Here is a 24,969-nt window from a genome sequence, read left to right on the forward strand (position 1 = left end):
AACGACTGGGATTTGGTTTCCGGGTCGTAAACATACACCCAAGACTTGTCACAGGTGATTATGGCGTGGAATGCTTCCACTGTAACGACTGGGATTTGGTTTCCGGGCCGTAAACATACACCCAAGACTTGTCACAAGTGATTATGGTGTTCATGAAGTTGGGGTCACTGTTTGTGGAATCCAGCATGTCTGTGAGACTTCAACACGAAGTTGCTTTTGCACCACCATGAGCAGCTTGGGAACGAATTTCGGCGCACCTCTCTTCATGGCCAAATCTTCGGTGATAATGGAATGTGGATAAAATGTGCTGATGCCCACCTATTCCGCAATTTCTTGGATAGTTACACTACGGTCCCGCATCACCACGGGGTTCACTTCCGCAATGACCTGGTCATTTCGGCATGTTGATGGCCGACTGGAGCGTGGCTCGCTCTCCACCGATGTGTGGCCGTCTTTATACTGGTTGTACCACTCCTTAATCTGTGTGCTGCTCACAGCATAGTCACCGAAAGCAGTCTGAATCTTCCGGATGGTTTCCACTTGGCTGTCGCCCAGTTTCTGGCAAAATTTGATGCAGTAGCACTGCTCCAGTCGCTCTGCCATTTTCCGTGCAATAAAAAACCGACGAGAGCACTGTACTACCTCATTCAAACGCTGCGTCTCAGCAATTCACGATATTGGCGGGTGGGAAAAAATTCGTGCATGCGCACAAAGGTTCAAGGGCGGCTGATGAAAACGTTCTTGTTTCATATTCATTAGGTGTTCGCAAAAAAAGGTCGAATACTTTTCTAACAGACCTCGTACGTAATAAATATGTGAGGGAATCCTGCAGTGCTAAAACATATGTTCCATGCAGTTTAGAAAAAGAAATATCAGCTATTATGTAGACAGTAAATCCAGAAAGAGCACTGATATTGTTCATACAAAGCATCTTAAAGGGCATGTCGCATTGCAATGCAACATAGAGGGAGCAGGACACTTTGTGCCCTGCTCCCTGAAACCCAATGATGATGCAAGTAGAAAACACCTTCATAATTCAGACTGAAAACCTACATGAGTATGAACAAATTCTTGTGGTGTTGTTTGCTACCACTGTTTCAGAGCTGGAACATGCTCATCTATAAAAGTCATATGTGCCATGTTCAGTCTGATGTGGTCAGACACCATTGGCGACCACTTTTTGCGTTCATGTTAAAAAAATACGAGTTGAGACTGCAGCAGCAGCGCTTGACGTCACCTGCTTTCGTAATGATAAAAAAGGCAGTCAGTTTGTTGAGTAGTTCTTGTGGCTAATATATCAACAACCTTTCCTTGCTAGATGACATGGCTTCATATATTTATGCTGTATGTGTGATCCACAAATGAACATTATAAAAAATAATTTATCGCACTTAAAGAATAATAACTTTTTGTTACTTGTCACATGCATAGCAGACACGTACGGCTGTGTAGTGATGGGTGACACATTTTTGTGCCAACCACCAAAGCTAATTTTTTACGTTCAAGACGAAGCTTGCAAAAAATTTCAACTTTAGTTTTTTTAGCTGATCAACTGATCTTCCAAGGCTTGAAATATTTTGCAGCTATACCAAGTCAACCAGTCTGATTTTATATTCATTTTGTGCCTTCTGTATTTCCCTACGTTAGAAGAAAATTCAAACTTTGCAAATTTTGGCAGTGACCACTTCAGTCTCTTGACATGAACACCATCTGAATATCTGGATCATACAATTTCCCTTTCAGAAGAAACGTGTATCAGTGGCTTCTAGCTTAGCTGGGCAAGAATAAATTTTTGCCAAAATTTAAAAAAAAATTTTTGTGAAGGAAAATAAATGGGGAGCAAGAGTTCGGAGCTTCAACTATATCTGTGATGGCCAAAAAAACGCTGGTTGGTTGCGCTGGAATGACTTAAGAGTATGTATGAAAGCAAATTTTCTCGAACATTTTCTCGCTGTACCTACTCAAAATCCAGCAAACTTGAAATGGTTTGCCATAATGGAACAGTTCTTGAGAAAATTGTTGGGTGGTTTGGCATGAAATGACTTAAGATACTTAAAAAATATATTAATAAGGAAACACTATCCTTATTGGAACCATATCAAAAACTAACATAAAAATGTAGTGAACTATAACAAAGCACAGCACTTGTATTCTGGATTGAGCAATCCAATGTGGGCTTCTCAGGAGACTAGCATAATTAACATAAATAATATTAACATAAAAATGTCAAGCCATAGAAAGGCACAACATTTGTATGCTGACTTGAGAAATCAAAATTGGGTCCTTCAGGGGACTAACATAAAACATAAGAATGTCGAGAGTTACAAGAGCACAACACTTGTGTTTTGGTTTGAGCTGTCCAACTTGGCTCTTCAGAGGTGAAGGGGCAGGGGCAGTTGCTTCAGGGGCAGGGTCCCATGCGAGAAGCGAGGCCAGAGTTACATAGGGCATGTTGGTACCAGGAAATTTGCGACACGTGAAGCGTGCAAAAACAAGCCAGAACATGTTTTAAAAAATGGCTGTGGCTTAGGTAAGGTTAAGCCCAGGATGCGAAGCATACTAGCCTTTATTTTAGTTGTTGAACCACTGTTTAGCCTGGTGAACTGCTATTGCTTGGCTATATTTGGTTCGGCTAGACGAAGAAACAACTCATGCATTACTGCTTCGCCTTAAAGAGTGGAACGCGACAGCGTTCCCGTCGAGCCGCCAAGGGGAGTAAGATAATGGGCTACAGGGCAGCGACTACGCGCCCCGCATTGGACGCGGTGAGCGTCGAGCAATGCAGCGTTTGGCGCGGCAACGAAATGTGCGCCTGAGCAAGAGACGCACGCCTTAGAAACAGCTCGTTTCTAAGGCAACACCGCATTCACTAGAGGCGCTTTTGTACCGCTTTGAAGCATCGTACTCGTGGCTCAGTGGTAGCGTCTCCGTCCCACACTCCGGAGACCCTGGTTCGATTCCCACCCAGCCCGTCTTGCAAGAGTTGAGCCAAAGCCATTTTTCCTCTGTCATGACGTCACGGTGTCACGTGGTTTCAAGGCGACACCGCCGCGCCTGAGGAGCTGGGTTGAGCTCTCGTAATATGCTTCGCATAAAAGCAACTTCCACATGCAAAAGAATGGCATGCAATATGCCCTCGTTATAATGAAATTGATTTATGTATTTGTGTTGCTTTATTCCAATTTTCCACGGGTACAGCTTTACAGCATGACCATTTAAATTTATTTAGTGTGGCACAGGACTCCACTAAGTGTCAAATGCAGGAAAGGGCAAAGAGGAACAAAACACTGTAGCAATATAACTTTATGAATATCTTCGATGTCAAAGATGTGGACTTTCCTTGCTGAGAAACAAAATGGTGAAAAAAATTCATGTCGTTCATAAATAAACCTGAACTGACAACTAAAATTATTTCTTGTAACTTCATAATTAAAATGTGCAGCACTTCACTGCTTTTCCATGCTCCAAATACAATCGTGTCATGTGACTAGAATTGAGTGTAGCTTCATTTGATGTTAGGTTTCCTGAGTTCACATGCAATCGGAACGTACTTCTCGCCTTACAATGACTTAGGACTTTCTACATTAAAGAAGACACTGCTTACAGCGAAGTATGTTTTCTGCCTCAACGACTGAATTACTGTTATAATGAGGATTCCGTGTAGTTGTGCACCAAGCTGCTTAGCATGACACATGCAGAATGTGACAGATACGAAGAAATGCTGTCTTTTAAGAGCCATATGCCATAGGACTGACTTCTTTAACCCTTTTAGAGTTCACTGCCATACATCTGTGGCTGTGACGGAACGTTCTGAAAAAATTTGCCTTTTCAGAACAAAGTGTTGCCTAGCATCCCACTGGAGGTGCTGCAACCTTCTGAGACTTCTAAAAAATATTCTTATAGTGCTGTTGCTCCTTGGGTTTCTCCCAAACTGATTTTTCACTTAGCTCCTTGGTGTCTGTCATTGCACTAATTTGGGAGTGTTGCCACAAGTTTTTGTAAGTTTCATTACACAAAAAACTATGCTGCTTTATCCTGCATAAAAAATAAAACATGTAAAACTGCAAATACTGAAATGGTATTGCCACTTTATTGTTATTTAAAAACATTATTCACCAGTTTATTTTCTCGGAAAGTCGCCCTAAAGAACTTAAATCTGCAATAAAAATATTAAGGATGCGCGAAAAGTGATTTTTGAGACTGAACCGAATAATGCCAGAAGCAAATCAAATATTGGATAGCTTCTGAATAATGAACAGCTGATATCACAATTAATGTAAGATGAGGTTCACATACTAGTATTCTTAAAGTTAGCAAGTTTCTGTCATTGTTATGTTATGAAGTGCTGTTTAATAAAAGCACAAATGGAGCAGCAAAAAGTTTCTTCACATGCACAGGACTCTTCAGTAAGCATAAATGACTGCTGTACAGCCTCTAAAGTACAGCTACTTTAGTAACGTAGCCTGGTCTGCTATTCTTACAAGTTCTTACGTTTTATGTCTATGCTATGTTATTGGAGGTGAAAATTTACCGTACTTTGGCTCAGATTTCATGTTTTATTGGTGTTTCAAAATATTAGAATAATACTCACATTTACAAATAGTGACCATTCAAAGACTAAATTGAATAGGACACTATTCAATTCGAAAGTTTTGAGTATGTGCACACCACAAAAGATATATACCTCCTAAATTAGAGGCATATTTCTCCCCAAAATGTGATCCTCAACGGGCTAAACAAGAGCGACAGAAAATCCCATTAATCTTTTTGATAAATTTAAGCCCATAATCTACTTGGCAATGGTTCATAACCCTGTTATAACCCTGTTAACAGGTAGGTGAAGTAAGGAAGCAGGAAACAATTCTAATAATTTCAGAATGGGAGTAGTGGACATGTCCGATGGTCTGTAAGAAGCTTTATACATTAGGCCCCAAGAGCCTATCCTCCATTTATTGAAGTATATGGGGAAAAGCCACATAATATTTTTTTATTTCTTAGAATACAAAGTGATAAAGTGCATGTTAATAAATACGAGTCATAGGTTAGGTGCTTAGAATAAGTAAGCATCCACTAAACATAGTACTGTTGACAGTGAAGCTGGCAACTCTGTCCCTGTTGTTTCTTTGATTGAAACTACCAAAAGAAAATTGCCACACCACTCAGGTTCCCTCTGCTGAAAGGTTTCTGTGTCGGATCACATGGACCTCCTTCAAGATAGGAGCAACTTTGATTTGATGTGGTCTGTTAAAATTGGTGAAACTACTGTTTCACATCTCAGAACATGGAGAGCTGTTTTGATTTCTGCAATTTGGTGAACGTGCTCCTGCTCGAGCTGAGCAGTAACCACACTTGAGCATAGCTTCTCCACAATTCGTGTATTAGAATAACACTTTCAGGCTACTTAACCATGTCCTCCATGCCAAAAGATTTGGAGCTTGCTTCACAGACAACTATTCCTTGCAATGACAGCCAAGTAGCACTGCTAATGCACAAATGCAGCTCATTTTATTTGGTGGAGATCCTAAAAACTTTCAGCAGTGAAGGCAGCTTTTAAATTTTAGAAGCATTTGAGTATGGCGGCATTAGGCACTTAAGATCATATGAACAGTCATTCCAAATGGTAGGCTATTGTAGCACACAACTGCACACACGGGCTACATGAAAGTCGTTTGTTATGCCAATGGCAAGTTCATAATTTTAGAAAAAAATGTGAATGTAAAAATGCAACCGGAAAGGATATATGGTACTTGCCTATAACAGCACTGACCCTGATGGGGTCAAGACCCTCTGTTGCCCCTTGGTGTTATTTCCAAAGCCCAAATGGCCCATGAGCTCCTCCTCTGTGAACACATGGTGAAGCAAGGCCCTGCAAACTTTCCTGGTCCACCATCGCAGGCCATGGTAAGCTGGGCCAGGATAACCTTCTGAATGTGCACTCTTACAGCCTATGTGAACCTGCATGTTTAAGTAAATGTTAGCAAAACAGTTTTAAGCCTTTCAAGTACATTCACACAACAGCCCTGCTGCAAATAAATTACAAAAGTACCTGTTGCAAATCTAGAACGCTAAACTTGACTTCTTACAAGCTTCTGATGCTGTCTGGATGACACATGTTTCAAAAAAAAAAAACAATCCAGCACAAACAAGAATAATAAACCAAAGTATACAAACATCTAGTACTTGAAAAAGGGGAGTACCAGCGAAACACAAATGACACGCACACAAGGAAACGGCATTAGACATGGACGGACATTGGGACGGACCAGCGTTCGTCCCTGTCTAACGCTTTTTCCATGTGTGCGCGTCCTTTGTTTTGCTGGTACCCCCCCTTTTCAAGTTCATCATGCACCAACTGGCCCAAGAGCTTGCGTTAATGCACATCTAGTACTATTTATTGTGATTACCATTCTTGGGATACTTCATATTTTCAGGTGTTTGTCTCGATTGTCCCATCCATTTGTGTGAATATGTAGCCTGCGGTCTAATGGGGACATTGGGCTGCTATGTTTAGGGAGGAGTTCAATATCAACCGTTGGAACAGCTTAGGTGACTGGGTATGCGACCCTGGGCATATGCCACTTTTCAATGAATCTCTTTAACGCTATCTTGAGCATATGCTGCTGCTTGTGTTGGCAAGCAGCATTAGGAGCTCGAAGTGGGACATGATTGTCGATCATTACTAAGATTACCACTACACATCACGTTCGCTTGCTGTGCTCCAGAAGTAATGCGAGATTCCACTCCACTGTATGAAATGTACATAAGCCGCAAGGACAGTAAATTAAATTAAATCTCAATTAAATTAATCTACTCGCAACGCACAGGCTGCACAAGATCACGGAGTGAACTCAGAAGTTTGTGGACAGTCAGTTGATGTCCATGTCAGGGACCTCTAGGGAGACTCGGTCATTTCCTCGATGTGCATCATCGTGCCGTCACACATTGCATTACAATTCTGTCTCATTGTACCACTAATAGTCATCACGTATCACAGAATTCAAAATATAAATAGACACTTATATCTACTGTTTATTTAATCTTTACGCAAAATACTTTGAGCATTAGTTTTTGCAGAGATCATGAATTCTACCGCTTAAAGGAGCACTAAAGTAAAATTAAATTAATTAAATTTCGGTGTTTTAAGTGCCAAAACGACAATCTGATGTTTAAGCTTGTTTCACATGCAAGCGATTCAGCGAATGGAGCGAACAGCGGCGCGGCGAAGCTTTTCGCGAAGTTTCGTTTCACATGCATTGCCGCCGCGCACGAATAGCAATGTTGCTGGCATAAAACACAGGACTTTCAGCCAGTTTCGGTAGTTTGCGACTACCAACATAAGCATTGCTTTGTACCTGCCTCTCAAATTTTTATTTTATAAATACATATCCTGCGCTTAGCAATTTAACAATTCGTTGAAAAGCTCTCTTGGCATGTTGCCTGTACCACGCGTAGCAAGTAAATAAACATCGTCCTATCCGCAGGCTTTCCAGCACTAATCCTCCGCTGGTCACGTGTCGAAGTGGGCCATTCGGAAGCAGTGCTGCCGCTCTGCCGCTGCGCTGAAATTCCAACTTGCCCGAACCTTGCCGCTCCCGCCACTGCTTGAAACTGATTTCTGCGGCGCGGCGGCAGGATTTGCAAGCATTTTCACTTGCATGTGAAACAGGCTTTAGGCACGCCATAGTGGGGAACTCTGGATTAATTTTTACCAAATCAGGCTGCAAGGTACATGGGCAGTTTTGGATTTCACCTCCATCAAAATGCGGTTGTTTGATCCTGTGACCTCGCGCTTAGCGGCGCTGTGCCAACACCCCTAAGCAACTATGGCAAGGAAGCACTAAAGAGAAAAATTATTTTATATGTATCTGTAAATGACCTTTCTACAATTCAAGAGATTCACTCGTACCGTGACAAGAGGCTGAGTAAATTATAAAAGCAGCTAGAGGAAAGATTGGTGGCAGAGCTGCCTTGAAGTTACCACACCCGCTTGCTATGACGTCATGGATTTTGATGATGTCTGTTCAGGTGCAGCAATTTTTTTTTACACATAAATATGTTCTTCATCGTATTCCAAAAACTTAAAATAAAAACCGTCAGGAACTTTTACTGAAACAATACAACCCAAGTTTGTAAAAATACTTGAAATCCACGATGTGACAATGAGATGTCAGCACAAAGATTTTGGGGCGATACTCAGAAAATTGAACGTTGAGCTTTATATTCTCTAATAATCAAGCAATTACCAAGAAATTTACAGAAATAGATATTTAAAATGATGCTTTATTTTAAATTCATTTAGGGTGTCATTAGTGTCCCCTTAATACAAAACAAGGAATGCACTTAGCTGCGTAATAGGTTAACATGCATCACTGGTTCTCATTAAGGTAGGATTATCAGTATAGCAATGGGCATGCACTGGCTGCTCCAGAGGGGAGCCCTGCCACTTCCCCTCAAGCTCCCAATTTCCAATTTTTTTATAAGCAGTGATGCAATTTCTGTATCCTAACGAGGCATAATGCCAAGGAGATTCATGCTATGCTGGCTAAAGTATGTGGTGACCGGCACTTCACACCGTCCAGCTCGGCATCAATCGTTTTGGAATTTGGCCCTTGAAATGCAGAAAGCCCTGATCACTGCTCGTTCTTCACCCAACTTTCTCAAAGGGTGCTGCTGTGCTGGTTTGATACCTCTAGCAGTGCACTGGTGCATGACATAGGTCATACCTTTGTTCTGGTAAAACTAGAAAGATGTGCACTCACGTAGACCACTAATGTCCACACTAAGTTTCTGAACGCCCCTCTCATATCAGGCATATACCCTGAAGAAGGCACATTCTATCTTTAATATGTTCACAAGTGACATTGAAATTCACTCCCAGTCCCGGTGCAGTCTTTCAGCTGAGTGCTTAAAGGCACTGTCTCCTAATGAAGGCACTCTGCACCAATTGATCACTGGAGCAAATGCCTTGCAGTTGCATCAGCAATGTTGTTTTTTCTGCTTCCTGCAATACATTTTCACTGCATCACTGTATTTGATCATGGTGACGCTACAGAATGGATGGCCAAAGAATTCACCTTTAGCATTCCAGCTTGGGTGTCTCTGAGCTCATTTTCAATCTGAAAAAAGATGTCAGTATTAAAATGTGAAGCCACGATGCAGCAAAAGCAACAATAAAAGAGCTACATGGACCATTAGGCTGACATAAATGGACGGATACAAATGACTAGTCATTGAATACACTAAAGTGTGGCCGCTCTTGCCAATGGCAGTGTGAGCTTGTGAAATAATTTATTTCACATCCCTCTATTATTTTAAAAATTATTTCCATGCATCTACTGAACTGTTATGGCCACATATTAAAGGCAGCTCCTTCATATAAAACCACAGTGTTGCATTCTTTTACTCCCCGTCTACCTGATGCTACTGAAGTTTTGCTTACTCTCAAAGAAAGAATTTCACAGAATTGCTCTTTCGACAATGCATTATTCCAAGCTTGTGGCAAAGCGTTGTCATTTAGTTCACAACTATGCGCTCCCCTTTCAATCTGTTCACTCTTTTGTGCTCGGATTCAAAGCAAAAATAGCTTTTCGACATAACTAGCTACTTCTATATTCACAAGAAACAATGCTAATTATTGATGTTTATGTTGCCGATAACGTATACATGCCGCCTCGAAACCCAGTGGGACGACAAGGCAGATATGCCAGGCATCTCGTTCCTTTACTGATTTTAAAATTTTGTTAAATCAATCACTTACTGAAGTGCGAAAAGCTGCAATTTCACGAAATTACATTATTTTGAATGTTGTAGGACCTGGAATGCCATGAAATCTGCCTTTCCGTGAATGCTAAGAGCGCCTACGCGAAGCCGTTTGGGCGAAGCACTCGATGGCGTCGAACGAAGATGAAAAAAGAAAGCTGAATGCACGCGAACTGGTGGAAAACAAAACACACGCGGTTGGCAAGGCGTATAACTCGATGATTTCGCAGCAATCTGTGGCATCCCCCTCTATTGTATCTCACGTATCGCATACTATTACATGTACACCCTTAAAATTCTTTATTATTATTGCGCGACAGCCTCCTCTGTGTTTTCCGATAGCGCGAACATCGGCGTTGAAGCACCGCGGAGTCACTCGATCCTGAAGGGAACAGCGCAACAAAATACATTTTCGCTGATCCTCCCCCCCCCCCTCCGTTGCTACAGCTCACTCATACGCCTTGTACTAGCGTGGCGCAAACGAAATATCTTCCGATTACAGTACAGATCGGATGGTTTCACGTCGCATTGTTTCGCGCTCATTAATAAGGCTAACTCAATCGGTGCTCGAACACCGTATCAGAAATCATGGCGTACAACATGCCCTGTTTTAGCTGGCACCACATAGCTGCCTTACGTCACCACAAGCGGAGTGCAAAGTTAAACCAGGACAAAGCTCCATGTTATATACCACGAATCTAGTGCTGTACAACCAATTCTGGCAACGGAAGGATAGTACTAGGAATGAAAACTAGAAAAGATGCGCGCGGAAGACACGCACAAGCGCTGAAATAATTCCCGCGCTTCCGTTCACCGCGTCCCAATGCACGAACAAGGGAAATTCGAAACACTCACTCACCCTTAATGTCGCTGAGTCGGAGGCGATCATGGCAATCTTCGAGGCAACAAGCCCATAAAAAGCGAGCAACACGCAGGAATATTCCAAAGATGTCACAGCGAAGCACACAAAGAATGCAGAAAACGCAGGACGCTCTCAAGCAAACAGCGTGCACGCACTCGCCGAAATGTGCCAAGCAGCAACAGCCCAAACGCGCAATTATACGTGTACACTCATACAAATACACGCCTATATTATCATGAATTGTACCATTTGGTAACACATTTTGTAATTTCATGTTAATACTGAACAATTGTTGCGATTTGCAAGTGTATGAAAGTTTTTTGCTTCGCTTCTTTGATGAACTACTTTCTTTGGCGCAGTAACGCAGTGCACCGGCCGGAGCTAATGGGATGCGCGGGAAAAGGCGCCAAATTCAAACGTCGCAAATGCCGTGCTAATTTTTGCGTGCAGTTTTCGTCGTTCGGATTTTTTAAAAAAAGTAATGCGTGCCGCAACCATGCGAATTGAACTATTGACCACAAAAGTACAGAAACGTCGCTATTTTTGCTTCTTATTTCGACGTCATGGCAAACTGCAGGCGGTCTGTCGTCCCATTCTTTAAACATTTGTGCGTGTGCTTCTGCGCTGTGCGAGTTGTCACCGAGAACGTATAGCAGCGCAGATTGTGCTTGTTGGCCGAGCACATTCCCAACACATTCGCCAGCACTCCGTCTAGGTCACAGAAAAGAATTTGGCCTCCATGTGAAATATGAGCACCATGTTGTACATATCCGCCAACCTTTTCCTTTCGTTCTGTAGCGCGCTAACAGGTAACATCTAAGCGAAACGCACTCTGTAAAAACGATGTTCACTGCTTTCTCCGCCGCACCCGCCGTGGTGGCATAGTGGCTGAGGTGTTGCGCTACTAACCCGAATGCTTGGGATCTAATGCCGACCGCGGCGGCTGCATTTCGCCGGGGCTGAAATGCAAAAACGCCCGTGTGCTGTGCGTTTGGTGCGGGTTAAAGGACCCCAGATGGTCAAAATAAATATGGAGTTTCTTACTACAGTGCGGCTCATAATCAAAGCGTGGTTGTGGCCCGTCAAACCCCAGACTTGAATTTTGTTAACGTTCCCCGCCACCTTGACCATATTTAAGATGGAGGCATGCAATGCCGTTTCCTAACACTCAGCCAGGGCACTGGCCCCTTATAATGACGCCGGTAGAAATGCAGGATGCGTCCAATCATCGGTTGTTTATCACTGCTTGTAGCGACGTTTGTCTTCTCAAACTGTGTATATATATATATATATATATGCAGGGTGTTTCTGCTAACTTTAGGCCGAGTGTAAACTCTATGCCCTCTATGACGACGCGACTAAATGCATGTTGCTCCCTTTGGTATGTAGCGTGTCGCGCTATTTCTATATATTGCTTAATTAGCTAATTAGTCAAGGATAATTAACCAACTTCTGAAGCAAGGAAGTTAGGAAAGAAATTCCAATTAGAAAGTTGCAGATCAGTCGGCAACACGTCTGAATAAGCAGTTTCTGTCTTTCTATCTGTTAAGTATTAGTGTTTTTCAGCTTACTGCGGATGCTCGCGAAATAAAAAAGCCCCACGTGACATGCCCGCCTGCGAGTCATGATTGCACTGCTCCTAAGCCTTCTGCGCACAAACGAAAACATACCATTTAACCGGTGTGAACACCCGTCTGCCGCCATCATGAACCGCAGCGAGGGAAGCACGTCGCTGGCGATCAATACCACAGCCAACGCCTTCGTCACTGCCCTGTCGCCTTTTAAGCGGCAACACACCCTGCTCGATGGTATGCTCGTTTGGGAGCGCTGCACGCACGGCGCGCAAGCGGGTATGTCAGTTGATATTTTTTGTATTTCTCGGGCATCCGCAGTAAGCTGAAAAACACTAACACTTAATAGATAGAAAGTTAGAAATTTCCTAATCGGACGTTTTGCAAAGTGCTCTAGAACTTTCTAATTGGAATTTTTCGCCTAACTTTGTTCATTCAGAATGGCTAATTTTCTTGACTAATTAGCTACTTAGGAAAAATACAAGAATAGCGTGACACGTACAAGAGTGAGCAACATGCATTTGGTCGCATCGTTTTATGGTGCATTGGCATATTTTCAAACTCTGAGTAAAGTTAGCTGAAACACGTGTATATACGTCTATGGTTCAAGTAACGTGAAACAACACCCTGTATATATGCAATGGTGATCAAGTGATCAGTAAAGCAACATATATGTGCAAAAGACGCACACATACGTATGTGCGTGTGTTTTTCACATGTACTTCGAAACTCAATATTGCTCGTGACTCAGTGTTATTCAACAATAAGTTAACAGCATTTAGTCAACGACTTTATTGTTGGAAACTACTCAACAATGGTTCAATACTCAATACTTTTCAACAATATGTCAAGAGAATTTAGTCAACGACTTTATTGTTGAAAACTACTCAACATTAGCTCAATAATACTCAATACTATTCAACAATATATCAACAGAATATAGTCAACGACTTTATTTTTGGAAACTACTCAACAATGGCTCAATAATACTCAATACTATTCAACAATATGTCAAGAGAATTTAGTCAATGACTTTATTGTTGGAAACTACTCAACAATGGCTCAATAATACTCAATACTATTCTACACTATACCAACAGAATTTGGTCAACGACTTTTTTCTTGTGAACTGCCCAACAACTTTACTGTTGAATTAGTGCTCTGTGGTTTCAATAATTGTTGAGGTATTGTTGAAAGGCTATTGAGTCAACAGTTCGTCAACAATGTGCCAACAACATTTCAACAGTCATTTTCATATGGGCGTTGTTGAACAAATGTTCTTCTGTACACTTCTGCCTCGATGCGATGTGCCATGTGAGGCAATGATAATACCCAGCCCTCTCAGAGATTATGAACGCCTCAAGCAAACACGTCACTCTGTGTGTTCTGTGGACTACGCGGACAAACCGCAGTGTTGCGCACAAGGTAACGTTTAACATCAACTCACCACTCTTGTATTGCACTAAAAGCTAAAGAAATTACACATTCACCGCCAACATCACCGTTAAATATCTTCAATCAAAGCAAACACCGCTCAAAGCTTCGATTACGTCGATTTCTACAGTGCGCGGGATGCACATATTTTTACGCATAATATATATTAGCGTCTTGGAACGATGTTCGCCGCCTGGGGTGTCACGTCATTGCAATTACACCACTGGGATTTAGTGTAATTATTACGCAAAAAAGCTCAAGTACGCTCGAAATTTATAGATTACTATCACGAGGTCTGATCATTTGTTGAAAATTGTGAGGATTAAGAGCCAAAACAAGACATGATTATGAAATATGCCGTAGTGGTGGATCACCGATTTATTTTGACCACCTGTGGTTTTCATAACATGGAACCAATGGGTGGTATACGGGCGTTTTTGCATGTCGCCTGTAGCGAAATCCATCCACAGTGCATGGTATTTGATCCCGTGCTTTTGAGCATCGCAAGGCAACGATAAGGCCCCTGTTGCACAACCGCTGGTAGGATCATTGCTTTCTTCACACCAATGTTCCGCAATCATTGCGTACGTAACTTCGCGACCCATTTTGCCCAGTGACGTGAGCGGTCATGCCTACCCCTCCATACCTCGTTAAGCGGTTTCAGGCAGTACAATGGCCAACCTTCTGCTATTATTACTTCGCGGTATACCTGTTTGTGCTAATTGTCTATCACAGGAAATGTCTGACTTCTTGCGTTAGGCTCTGGTGCCGAACACGAGCTACGTGTTGTATGGAGCTCATCAGTCCTTGGGCAGCGCTGGCCTAGGAGCCTGGAGTTTGACCGCGCAGGTCAGTGCAGTGGGCCTTGACCATGACCACATGACGTAGAACACATAAAATCTAGGCAGGTCTTTACATTGTTACAAAAAGAGCGATCAGCTGCAAAAGTTGCTTGAAAACCAGAGGAGCAGGCACGCGCCATCTGGCCGGCCAGCACCGTCACTTTTCTACTCTCTCTGCCAAGGGCCAGGAGAGAGGAACGGGCGGTTGGGGCTCAGTCTTCATGTTCGGGCTGGCAAGTGCACAGCCTAAGCCTCCTAGGATGGCTTAGCACAGCCTTCGCGCTGGCGCCTCCCTGGGTCGTACGTCGCTCGCACCCTAGGTGTGGAACATGCTTGGGCAATCCTTTAGATGTTTTTTATGTGCCACTGAGTTGTGCCCGGGTAGACAATCAGAACAAGAGGCAAGAAGGCAAGATGGTGGTAACAGAAAATCGATGACGTCGTCCGCAGACAAATGAAGACTTTGGCAACGTGGTGCGTCGCCATATTGCTTCAGTGCTAATCGCATTAACATCGATATTCATTGTCAGATGTGTTTTGCCGCCGCCGGCGCGCCGCGCGGGGTTTTCCGCCAGTGTGCATGCGTCATTAGGCGTCCGTTCCTGCCGCGAGCGTCGGCGTAACCGAGCGAACGAGCGCAGCGAAGAATGAACGCGGAACGCAGCAAGAGATGAAAGACGGCGATGATGAAGAGAGCGCAAGCAGAAAGGATGGGGCGGAAGCATGAGGCGGGAAGTGGAGGAGGAGGGTATGTCGAAAGCGTGAGAAGTAAAGCGTAGTGCCGCGTAAGACAGGCTTTGCGGCGCCACTACCTCTTCCCAACCACTCTTTCTCTCTCTCTCTCTCTTTATGTGTGTGGCGACGATGGCTACGAGAAGGCGCCGAAGTCACGCTCGTCATCCGGGGTGTCTATCTGCAGCAGCTGCTCTTACGCCACACTCGCTCCGTTTGCGTCGTCCCCCACGACACAGAATGTCCACGCCAGCCAATATGTCTCGAAATGTAAACACGTATACGCCCGCACTCAAATTTCGCACGAGGGTAGCGGGTACATTTAATGTACTATTAATGAGGGTGGGTCAACGCTGGAATGGTCCGCATGAAAGCTCATGATAATTGGTTTGATCGTAAGTTGGATGTGGTTTTTACGTCACGTTTTGCAGCTCCTGAACCAAGATTGACAAACACAGGATGAAGAACGGCCCCAACAGATACTTCATAACTGCTCTTCTCAATCAAAGAGCAATTATGCGCATCGTACAAATTAGGACTTCTGAGGCGAACAGAATGTGCTACGTTTTGACTAAAACTCTAATCACTTGGAAACTTCTTACTGTGTAATAGTTTCGGTGGAAATGATCGCAAAATGATTGCAAACTTTCCGCTCTTACAACTTGCAAACGCTGAAAACGCGCACTCACCATAACTGCCAGCTTATCTAGCCCTTGTTGTCGGTTACGTAGGCTTCATGAAACTTGTGAGGCGCTTAAAGGCATAACTAAGAAATGGAAGTGCTGCTTCTTTCCACGTCTTATGCAAGCACGATACTCGAGGATGGGCAATATAACTACAAGCAGGTACGTGTTCCAACATGCAGAAGCAGTCAGGCTGCGCAAATTTTATTGTTGGGAAAAACAAGAAAACAGCCACTTTATTTTACTCACAAAATAATGGTCATCACACTGTGTTCTACTGGTCTAAAAAAATTAATAATGGACTTCATTTTTTCGGGAACCATTTAATACTATGTACATGAAACGCGGTTGTTCTCCTTCGTAAAAGTTTCTCGTCTATTTGGAAGCCAGACGAGATATATGGAACTGCAAGAAACATCGTAATGCAAAAGAGCTCTCGAATAACTTTTTCGAGAGATCCTGATTCCTGATAAGAAATTATTTCGGCGTCTGTTGATCCCTATAAGTAGTTGGAATGGCTATTGGGTTCTAAACTTTAAAACTATCACTTCGCTAGATTACGAGACCATGGTGCGTATTACCTATTCTGTTCACGTAGGGCCGGTTGTCAAACAGCCGTATTTCTCGGATAGCAGCATGCTCCTGTTCTTGCAGCTCCTTCACGACATGCTGGCCGAGGAAGCCACTCGATCCTGTCACCAGGATCACGCGCACGGGAGTAAATTGCTGCTCCATGCTGCGCAAAAATATGGGGTTATTCTAAGCTATTTCTCGTGTAAAGGGCAACGCATATGCACCTTTCTCTTTTGCAAATGACACTTCAAATGGCAATAGCAAGAGGTAGCCAACGAATGACACGCAAGGTCTACAACACGCATGTCTATCAGGGCTGCTAAGCCTGTAGTATGTTTTTCTGCCATTGTAACTACTATTCAGTTGAGTCTTCGAATTTAGTGCACGTTCCTTCGTCAATGCGGCTTGAAATCCTTGTTCCTTAGTATATGTTCTAAGCTCTTGCCAGTGCGCAATAAGCATTGGTTGTTTATTCAGAGACATTTTCTCGCTGCCAACCCTTCCTTACTGCTTTGAAATAAAGCCAACAGACAGCTTGTAATACACACGCACAAGTCCTGTAGATCTAGAAACTCATTTCTCTCTTGTCAAGCTTCTTTCACACTCAAGGAGGAGGATTAGTATTTCTGGCCGCGCACGTGCGTAAGTATGCAATCACTGCCGACAGCCGCTCCGCCACCGTCACAGCACATACAGGAAAGGGTAACGGTGAGGACGTATGTGCGGCAGGGCCACTACAAGATGCGCACCATCCATTGCAACTCGTCCTAGTGTACCGGCTGCACAGATTACGTCCGCGTTCCAGCTCTGTACGAGAGATGAATTTGAGAAGCTGAAACGCCTTTTGGTATATATATATATCTATATATATATATATATATATATAGACGAGAAGAAAGGGGGTTAACCGAGGGACCCGATATTTATTAGTCATATAATGAGAAGCCAACAAACACTGACACCAAGTACATCATAGGGGAAATTGCATGTGCTTAATAAATTAAATAAAGTAATGATTAATTAATGGAAATTAAAGTGGATGAAAAAACAACTTGCCGCAGGTGGGAACCGAACCCACAACCTTCGCATGTCGCGTGCGATGCTCTACCAATTGAGCTACCGCGGCGGCGTTTCCCCATCCACTTTCTTGGGTATTTATGTGTACTAGTAGAACCCTGGGAGTGTTAGCCAGCGCCCCCACTCACAGACCTTGGCGGCGGACGTGGAACGTCTTTTTTGCCGCAGGCGTCACGAGAACGTGATCTTTTTTTTCGGGTGAGGGCAACTGGTCAATAAACCCACATATGTTACCTGAAGGCATCAATGTTGCCGGATTCGAGACCCTCGTTATGTAATAGACGAGAAGAAAGGGGGTTAACCGAGGGACCCGATATTTATTAGTCATATAATGAGAAGCCAACAAACACTGACACCAAGTACATCATAGGGGAAATTGCATGTGCTTAATAAATTAAATAAAGTAATGATTAATTAATGGAAATTAAAGTGGATGAAAAAACAACTTGCCGCAGGTGGGAACCGAACCCACAACCTTCGCATGTCGCGTGCGATGCTCTAACAATTGAGCTACCGCGGCGGCGTTTCCCCATCCACTTTCTTGGGTATTTATGTGTACTAGTAGAACCCTGGGAGTGTTAGCCAGCGCCCCCACTCACAGACCTTGGCGGCGGACGTGGAACGTCTTTTTTGCCGCAGGCGTCACGAGAACGTGATCTTTTTTTTCGGGTGAGGGCAACTGGTCAATAAACCCACAAATGTTACCTGAAGGCATCAATGTTGCCGGATTCGAGACCCTCGTTATGTAATAGACGAGAAGAAAGGGGGTTAACCGAGGGACCCGATATTTATTAGTCATATAATGAGAAGCCAACAAACACTGACACCAAGTACATCATAGGGGAAATTGCATGTGCTTAATAAATTAAATAAAGTAATGATTAATTAATGGAAATTAAAGTGGATGAAAAAACAACTTGCCGCAGGTGGGAACCGAACCCACAACCTTCGCATGTCGCGTGCGATGCTCTACCAATTGAGCTACCGCGGCGGCGTTTCCCCATCCACTTTCTTGGGTATTTCTGTGTACTAGTAGAACCCTGGGAGTGTTAGCCAGCGCCCCCACTCACAGACCTTGGCGGCGGACGTGGAACGTCTTTTTTGCCGCAGGCGTCACGAGAACGTGATCTTTTTTTTCGGGTGAGGGCAACTGGTCAATAAACCCACATATGTTACCTGAAGGCATCAATGTTGCCGGATTCGAGACCCTCGTTATGTAATAGACGAGAAGAAAGGGGGTTAACCGAGGGACCCGATATTTATTAGTCATATAATGAGAAGCCAACAAACACTGACACCAAGTACATCATAGGGGAAATTGCATGTGCTTAATAAATTAAATAAAGTAATGATTAATTAATGGAAATTAAAGTGGATGAAAAAACAACTTGCCGCAGGTGGGAACCGAACCCACAACCTTCGCATGTCGCGTGCGATGCTCTACCAATTGAGCTACCGCGGCGGCGTTTCCCCATCCACTTTCTTGGGTATTTATGTGTACTAGTAGAACCCTGGGAGTGTTAGCCAGCGCCCCCACTCACAGACCTTGGCGGCGGACGTGGAACGTCTTTTTTGCCGCAGGCGTCACGAGAACGTGATCTTTTTTTTCGGGTGAGGGCAACTGGTCAATAAACCCACATATGTTACCTGAAGGCATCAATGTTGCCGGATTCGAGACCCTCGTTATGTAATAGACGAGAAGAAAGGGGGTTAACCGAGGGACCCGATATTTATTAGTCATATAATGAGAAGCCAACAAACACTGACACCAAGTACATCATAGGGGAAATTGCATGTGCTTAATAAATTAAATAAAGTAATGATTAATTAATGGAAATTAAAGTGGATGAAAAACAACTTGCCGCAGGTGGGAACCGAACCCACAACCTTCGCATGTCGCGTGCGATGCTCTACCAATTGAGCTACCGCGGCGGCGTTTCCCCATTCACTTTCTTGGGTATTTATGTGTACTAGTAGAACCCTGGGAGTGTTAGCCAGCGCCCCCACTCACAGACCTTGGCGGCGGACGTGGAACGTCTTTTTTGCCGCAGGCGTCACGAGAACGTGATCTTTTTTTTCGGGTGAGGGCAACTGGTCAATAAACCCACATATGTTACCTGAAGGCATCAATGTTGCCGGATTCGAGACCCTCGTTATGTAATAGACGAGAAGAAAGGGGGTTAACCGAGGGACCCGATATTTATTAGTCATATAATGAGAAGCCAACAAACACTGACACCAAGTACATCATAGGGGAAATTGCATGTGCTTAATAAATTAAATAAAGTAATGATTAATTAATGGAAAATAAAGTGGATGAAAAAACAACTTGCCGCAGGTGGGAACCGAACCCACAACCTTCGCATGTCGCGTGCGATGCTCTACCAATTGAGCTACCGCGGCGGCGTTTCCCCATCCACTTTCTTGGGTATTTATGTGTACTAGTAGAACCCTGGGAGTGTTAGCCAGCGCCCCCACTCACAGACCTTGGCGGCGGACGTGGAACGTCTTTTTTGCCGCAGGCGTCACGAGAACGTGATCTTTTTTTTCGGGTGAGGGCAACTGGTCAATAAACCCACATATGTTACCTGAAGGCATCAATGTTGCCGGATTCGAGACCCTAGTTATGTAATAGACGAGAAGAAAGGGGGTTAACCGAGGGACCCGATATTTATTAGTCATATAATGAGAAGCCAACAAACACTGACACCAAGTACATCATAGGGGAAATTGCATGTGCTTAATAAATTAAATAAAGTAATGATTATTTAATGGAAATTAAAGTGGATGAAAAAACAACTTGCCGCAGGTGGGAACCGAACCCACAACCTTCGCATGTCGCGTGCGATGCTCTACCAATTGAGCTACCGCGGCGGCGTTTCCCCATCCACTTTCTTGGGTATTTATGTGTACTAGTAGAACCCTGGGAGTGTTAGCCAGCGCCCCCACTCACAGACCTTGGCGGCGGACGTGGAACGTCTTTTTTGCCGCAGGCGTCACGAGAACGTGATCTTTTTTTTCGGGTGAGGGCAACTGGTCAATAAACCCACATATGTTACCTGAAGGCATCAATGTTGCCGGATTCGAGACCCTCGTTATGTAATAGACGAGAAGAAAGGGGGTTAACCGAGGGACCCGATATTTATTAGTCATATAATGAGAAGCCAACAAACCCTGACACCAAGTACATCATAGGGGGAATTGCATGTGCTTAATAAATTAAATAAAGTAATGATTAATTAATGGAAATTAAAGTGGATGAAAAAACAACTTGCCGCAGGTGGGAACCGAACCCACAACCTTCGCATGTCGCGTGCGATGCTCTACCAATTGAGCTACCGCGGCGGCGTTTCCCCATCCACTTTCTTGGGTATTTATGTGTACTAGTAGAACCCTGGGAGTGTTAGCCAGCGCCCCCACTCACAGACCTTGGCGGCGGACGTGGAACGTCTTTTTTGCCGCAGGCGTCACGAGAACGTGATCTTTTTTTTCGGGTGAGGGCAACTGGTCAATAAACCCACATATGTTACCTGAAGGCATCAATGTTGCCGGATTCGAGACCCTCGTTATGTAATAGACGAGAAGAAAGGGGGTTAACCGAGGGACCCGATATTTATTAGTCATATAATGAGAAGCCAACAAACACTGACACCAAGTACATCATAGGGGAAATTGCATGTGCTTAATAAATTAAATAAAGTAATGATTAATTAATGGAAATTAAAGTGGATGAAAAAACAACTTGCCGCAGGTGGGAACCGAACCCACAACCTTCGCATGTCGCGTGCGATGCTCTACCAATTGAGCTACCGCGGCGGCGTTTCCCCATCCACTTTCTTGGGTATTTATGTGTACTAGTAGAACCCTGGGAGTGTTAGCCAGCGCCCCCACTCACAGACCTTGGCGGCGGACGTGGAACGTCTTTTTTGCCGCAGGCGTCACGAGAACGTGATCTTTTTTTTCGGGTGAGGGCAACTGGTCAATAAACCCACAAATGTTACCTGAAGGCATCAATGTTGCCGGATTCGAGACCCTCGTTATGTAATAGACGAGAAGAAAGGGGGTTAACCGAGGGACCCGATATTTATTAGTCATATAATGAGAAGCCAACAAACACTGACACCAAGTACATCATAGGGGAAATTGCATGTGCTTAATAAATTAAATAAAGTAATGATTAATTAATGGAAATTAAAGTGGATGAAAAAACAACTTGCCGCAGGTGGGAACCGAACCCACAACCTTCGCATGTCGCGTGCGATGCTCTACCAATTGAGCTACCGCGGCGGCGTTTCCCCATCCACTTTCTTGGGTATTTCTGTGTACTAGTAGAACCCTGGGAGTGTTAGCCAGCGCCCCCACTCACAGACCTTGGCGGCGGACGTGGAACGTCTTTTTTGCCGCAGGCGTCACGAGAACGTGATCTTTTTTTTCGGGTGAGGGCAACTGGTCAATAAACCCACATATGTTACCTGAAGGCATCAATGTTGCCGGATTCGAGACCCTCGTTATGTAATAGACGAGAAGAAAGGGGGTTAACCGAGGGACCCGATATTTATTAGTCATATAATGAGAAGCCAACAAACACTGACACCAAGTACATCATAGGGGAAATTGCATGTGCTTAATAAATTAAATAAAGTAATGATTAATTAATGGAAATTAAAGTGGATGAAAAAACAACTTGCCGCAGGTGGGAACCGAACCCACAACCTTCGCATGTCGCGTGCGATGCTCTACCAATTGAGCTACCGCGGCGGCGTTTCCCCATCCACTTTCTTGGGTATTTATGTGTACTAGTAGAACCCTGGGAGTGTTAGCCAGCGCCCCCACTCACAGACCTTGGCGGCGGACGTGGAACGTCTTTTTTGCCGCAGGCGTCACGAGAACGTGATCTTTTTTTTCGGGTGAGGGCAACTGGTCAATAAACCCACATATGTTACCTGAAGGCATCAATGTTGCCGGATTCGAGACCCTCGTTATGTAATAGACGAGAAGAAAGGGGGTTAACCGAGGGACCCGATATTTATTAGTCATATAATGAGAAGCCAACAAACACTGACACCAAGTACATCATAGGGGAAATTGCATGTGCTTAATAAATTAAATAAAGTAATGATTAATTAATGGAAATTAAAGTGGATGAAAAACAACTTGCCGCAGGTGGGAACCGAACCCACAACCTTCGCATGTCGCGTGCGATGCTCTACCAATTGAGCTACCGCGGCGGCGTTTCCCCATTCACTTTCTTGGGTATTTATGTGTACTAGTAGAACCCTGGGAGTGTTAGCCAGCGCCCCCACTCACAGACCTTGGCGGCGGACGTGGAACGTCTTTTTTGCCGCAGGCGTCACGAGAACGTGATCTTTTTTTTCGGGTGAGGGCAACTGGTCAATAAACCCACATATGTTACCTGAAGGCATCAATGTTGCCGGATTCGAGACCCTCGTTATGTAATAGACGAGAAGAAAGGGGGTTAACCGAGGGACCCGATATTTATTAGTCATATAATGAGAAGCCAACAAACACTGACACCAAGTACATCATAGGGGAAATTGCATGTGCTTAATAAATTAAATAAAGTAATGATTAATTAATGGAAAATAAAGTGGATGAAAAAACAACTTGCCGCAGGTGGGAACCGAACCCACAACCTTCGCATGTCGCGTGCGATGCTCTACCAATTGAGCTACCGCGGCGGCGTTTCCCCATCCACTTTCTTGGGTATTTATGTGTACTAGTAGAACCCTGGGAGTGTTAGCCAGCGCCCCCACTCACAGACCTTGGCGGCGGACGTGGAACGTCTTTTTTGCCGCAGGCGTCACGAGAACGTGATCTTTTTTTTCGGGTGAGGGCAACTGGTCAATAAACCCACATATGTTACCTGAAGGCATCAATGTTGCCGGATTCGAGACCCTAGTTATGTAATAGACGAGAAGAAAGGGGGTTAACCGAGGGACCCGATATTTATTAGTCATATAATGAGAAGCCAACAAACACTGACACCAAGTACATCATAGGGGAAATTGCATGTGCTTAATAAATTAAATAAAGTAATGATTATTTAATGGAAATTAAAGTGGATGAAAAAACAACTTGCCGCAGGTGGGAACCGAACCCACAACCTTCGCATGTCGCGTGCGATGCTCTACCAATTGAGCTACCGCGGCGGCGTTTCCCCATCCACTTTCTTGGGTATTTATGTGTACTAGTAGAACCCTGGGAGTGTTAGCCAGCGCCCCCACTCACAGACCTTGGCGGCGGACGTGGAACGTCTTTTTTGCCGCAGGCGTCACGAGAACGTGATCTTTTTTTTCGGGTGAGGGCAACTGGTCAATAAACCCACATATGTTACCTGAAGGCATCAATGTTGCCGGATTCGAGACCCTCGTTATGTAATAGACGAGAAGAAAGGGGGTTAACCGAGGGACCCGATATTTATTAGTCATATAATGAGAAGCCAACAAACCCTGACACCAAGTACATCATAGGGGGAATTGCATGTGCTTAATAAATTAAATAAAGTAATGATTAATTAATGGAAATTAAAGTGGATGAAAAAACAACTTGCCGCAGGTGGGAACCGAACCCACAACCTTCGCATGTCGCGTGCGATGCTCTACCAATTGAGCTACCGCGGCGGCGTTTCCCCATCCACTTTCTTGGGTATTTATGTGTACTAGTAGAACCCTGGGAGTGTTAGCCAGCGCCCCCACTCACAGACCTTGGCGGCGGACGTGGAACGTCTTTTTTGCCGCAGGCGTCACGAGAACGTGATCTTTTTTTTCGGGTGAGGGCAACTGGTCAATAAACCCACATATGTTACCTGAAGGCATCAATGTTGCCGGATTCGAGACCCTCGTTATGTAATAGACGAGAAGAAAGGGGGTTAACCGAGGGACCCGATATTTATTAGTCATATAATGAGAAGCCAACAAACACTGACACCAAGTACATCATAGGGGAAATTGCATGTGCTTAATAAATTAAATAAAGTAATGATTAATTAATGGAAATTAAAGTGGATGAAAAAACAACTTGCCGCAGGTGGGAACCGAACCCACAACCTTCGCATGTCGCGTGCGATGCTCTACCAATTGAGCTACCGCGGCGGCGTTTCCCCATCCACTTTCTTGGGTATTTATGTGTACTAGTAGAACCCTGGGAGTGTTAGCCAGCGCCCCCACTCACAGACCTTGGCGGCGGACGTGGAACGTCTTTTTTGCCGCAGGCGTCACGAGAACGTGATCTTTTTTTTTCGGGTGAGGGCAACTGGTCAATAAACCCACATATGTTACCTGAAGGCATCAATGTTGCCGGATTCGAGACCCTCGTTATGTAATAGACGAGAAGAAAGGGGGTTAACCGAGGGACCCGATATTTATTAGTCATATAATGAGAAGCCAACAAACACTGACACCAAGTACATCATAGGG

General features: G+C 44.1%; 1 protein-coding gene across 3 annotated transcripts in view; it reads right to left on the reverse strand.

Moving 5' to 3' along the window:
* The window catches only part of LOC135920425 (3 beta-hydroxysteroid dehydrogenase type 7-like), a 123,057-nt gene that overhangs the window by 57,142 nt on the left and 40,946 nt on the right, over nucleotides 1-24,969 (reverse strand). The window contains exon 2 of one of the 3 annotated variants that reach the window (XM_065454694.2): nucleotides 16,465-16,619. The exons of the other annotated variants lie outside the window; for them this stretch is intronic. Within the exon in view, the coding sequence (XP_065310766.2) occupies nucleotides 16,465-16,618 (154 nt within the window). The 5' untranslated portion in view covers nucleotide 16,619. The remainder of the gene's footprint in view (nucleotides 1-16,464; nucleotides 16,620-24,969) is intronic. 3 annotated transcript variants of the gene reach the window in all.

Source organism: Dermacentor albipictus, chromosome 2, assembly GCF_038994185.2.
Source record: "Dermacentor albipictus isolate Rhodes 1998 colony chromosome 2, USDA_Dalb.pri_finalv2, whole genome shotgun sequence".
Classification (NCBI taxonomy): domain Eukaryota; kingdom Metazoa; phylum Arthropoda; class Arachnida; order Ixodida; family Ixodidae; genus Dermacentor; species Dermacentor albipictus.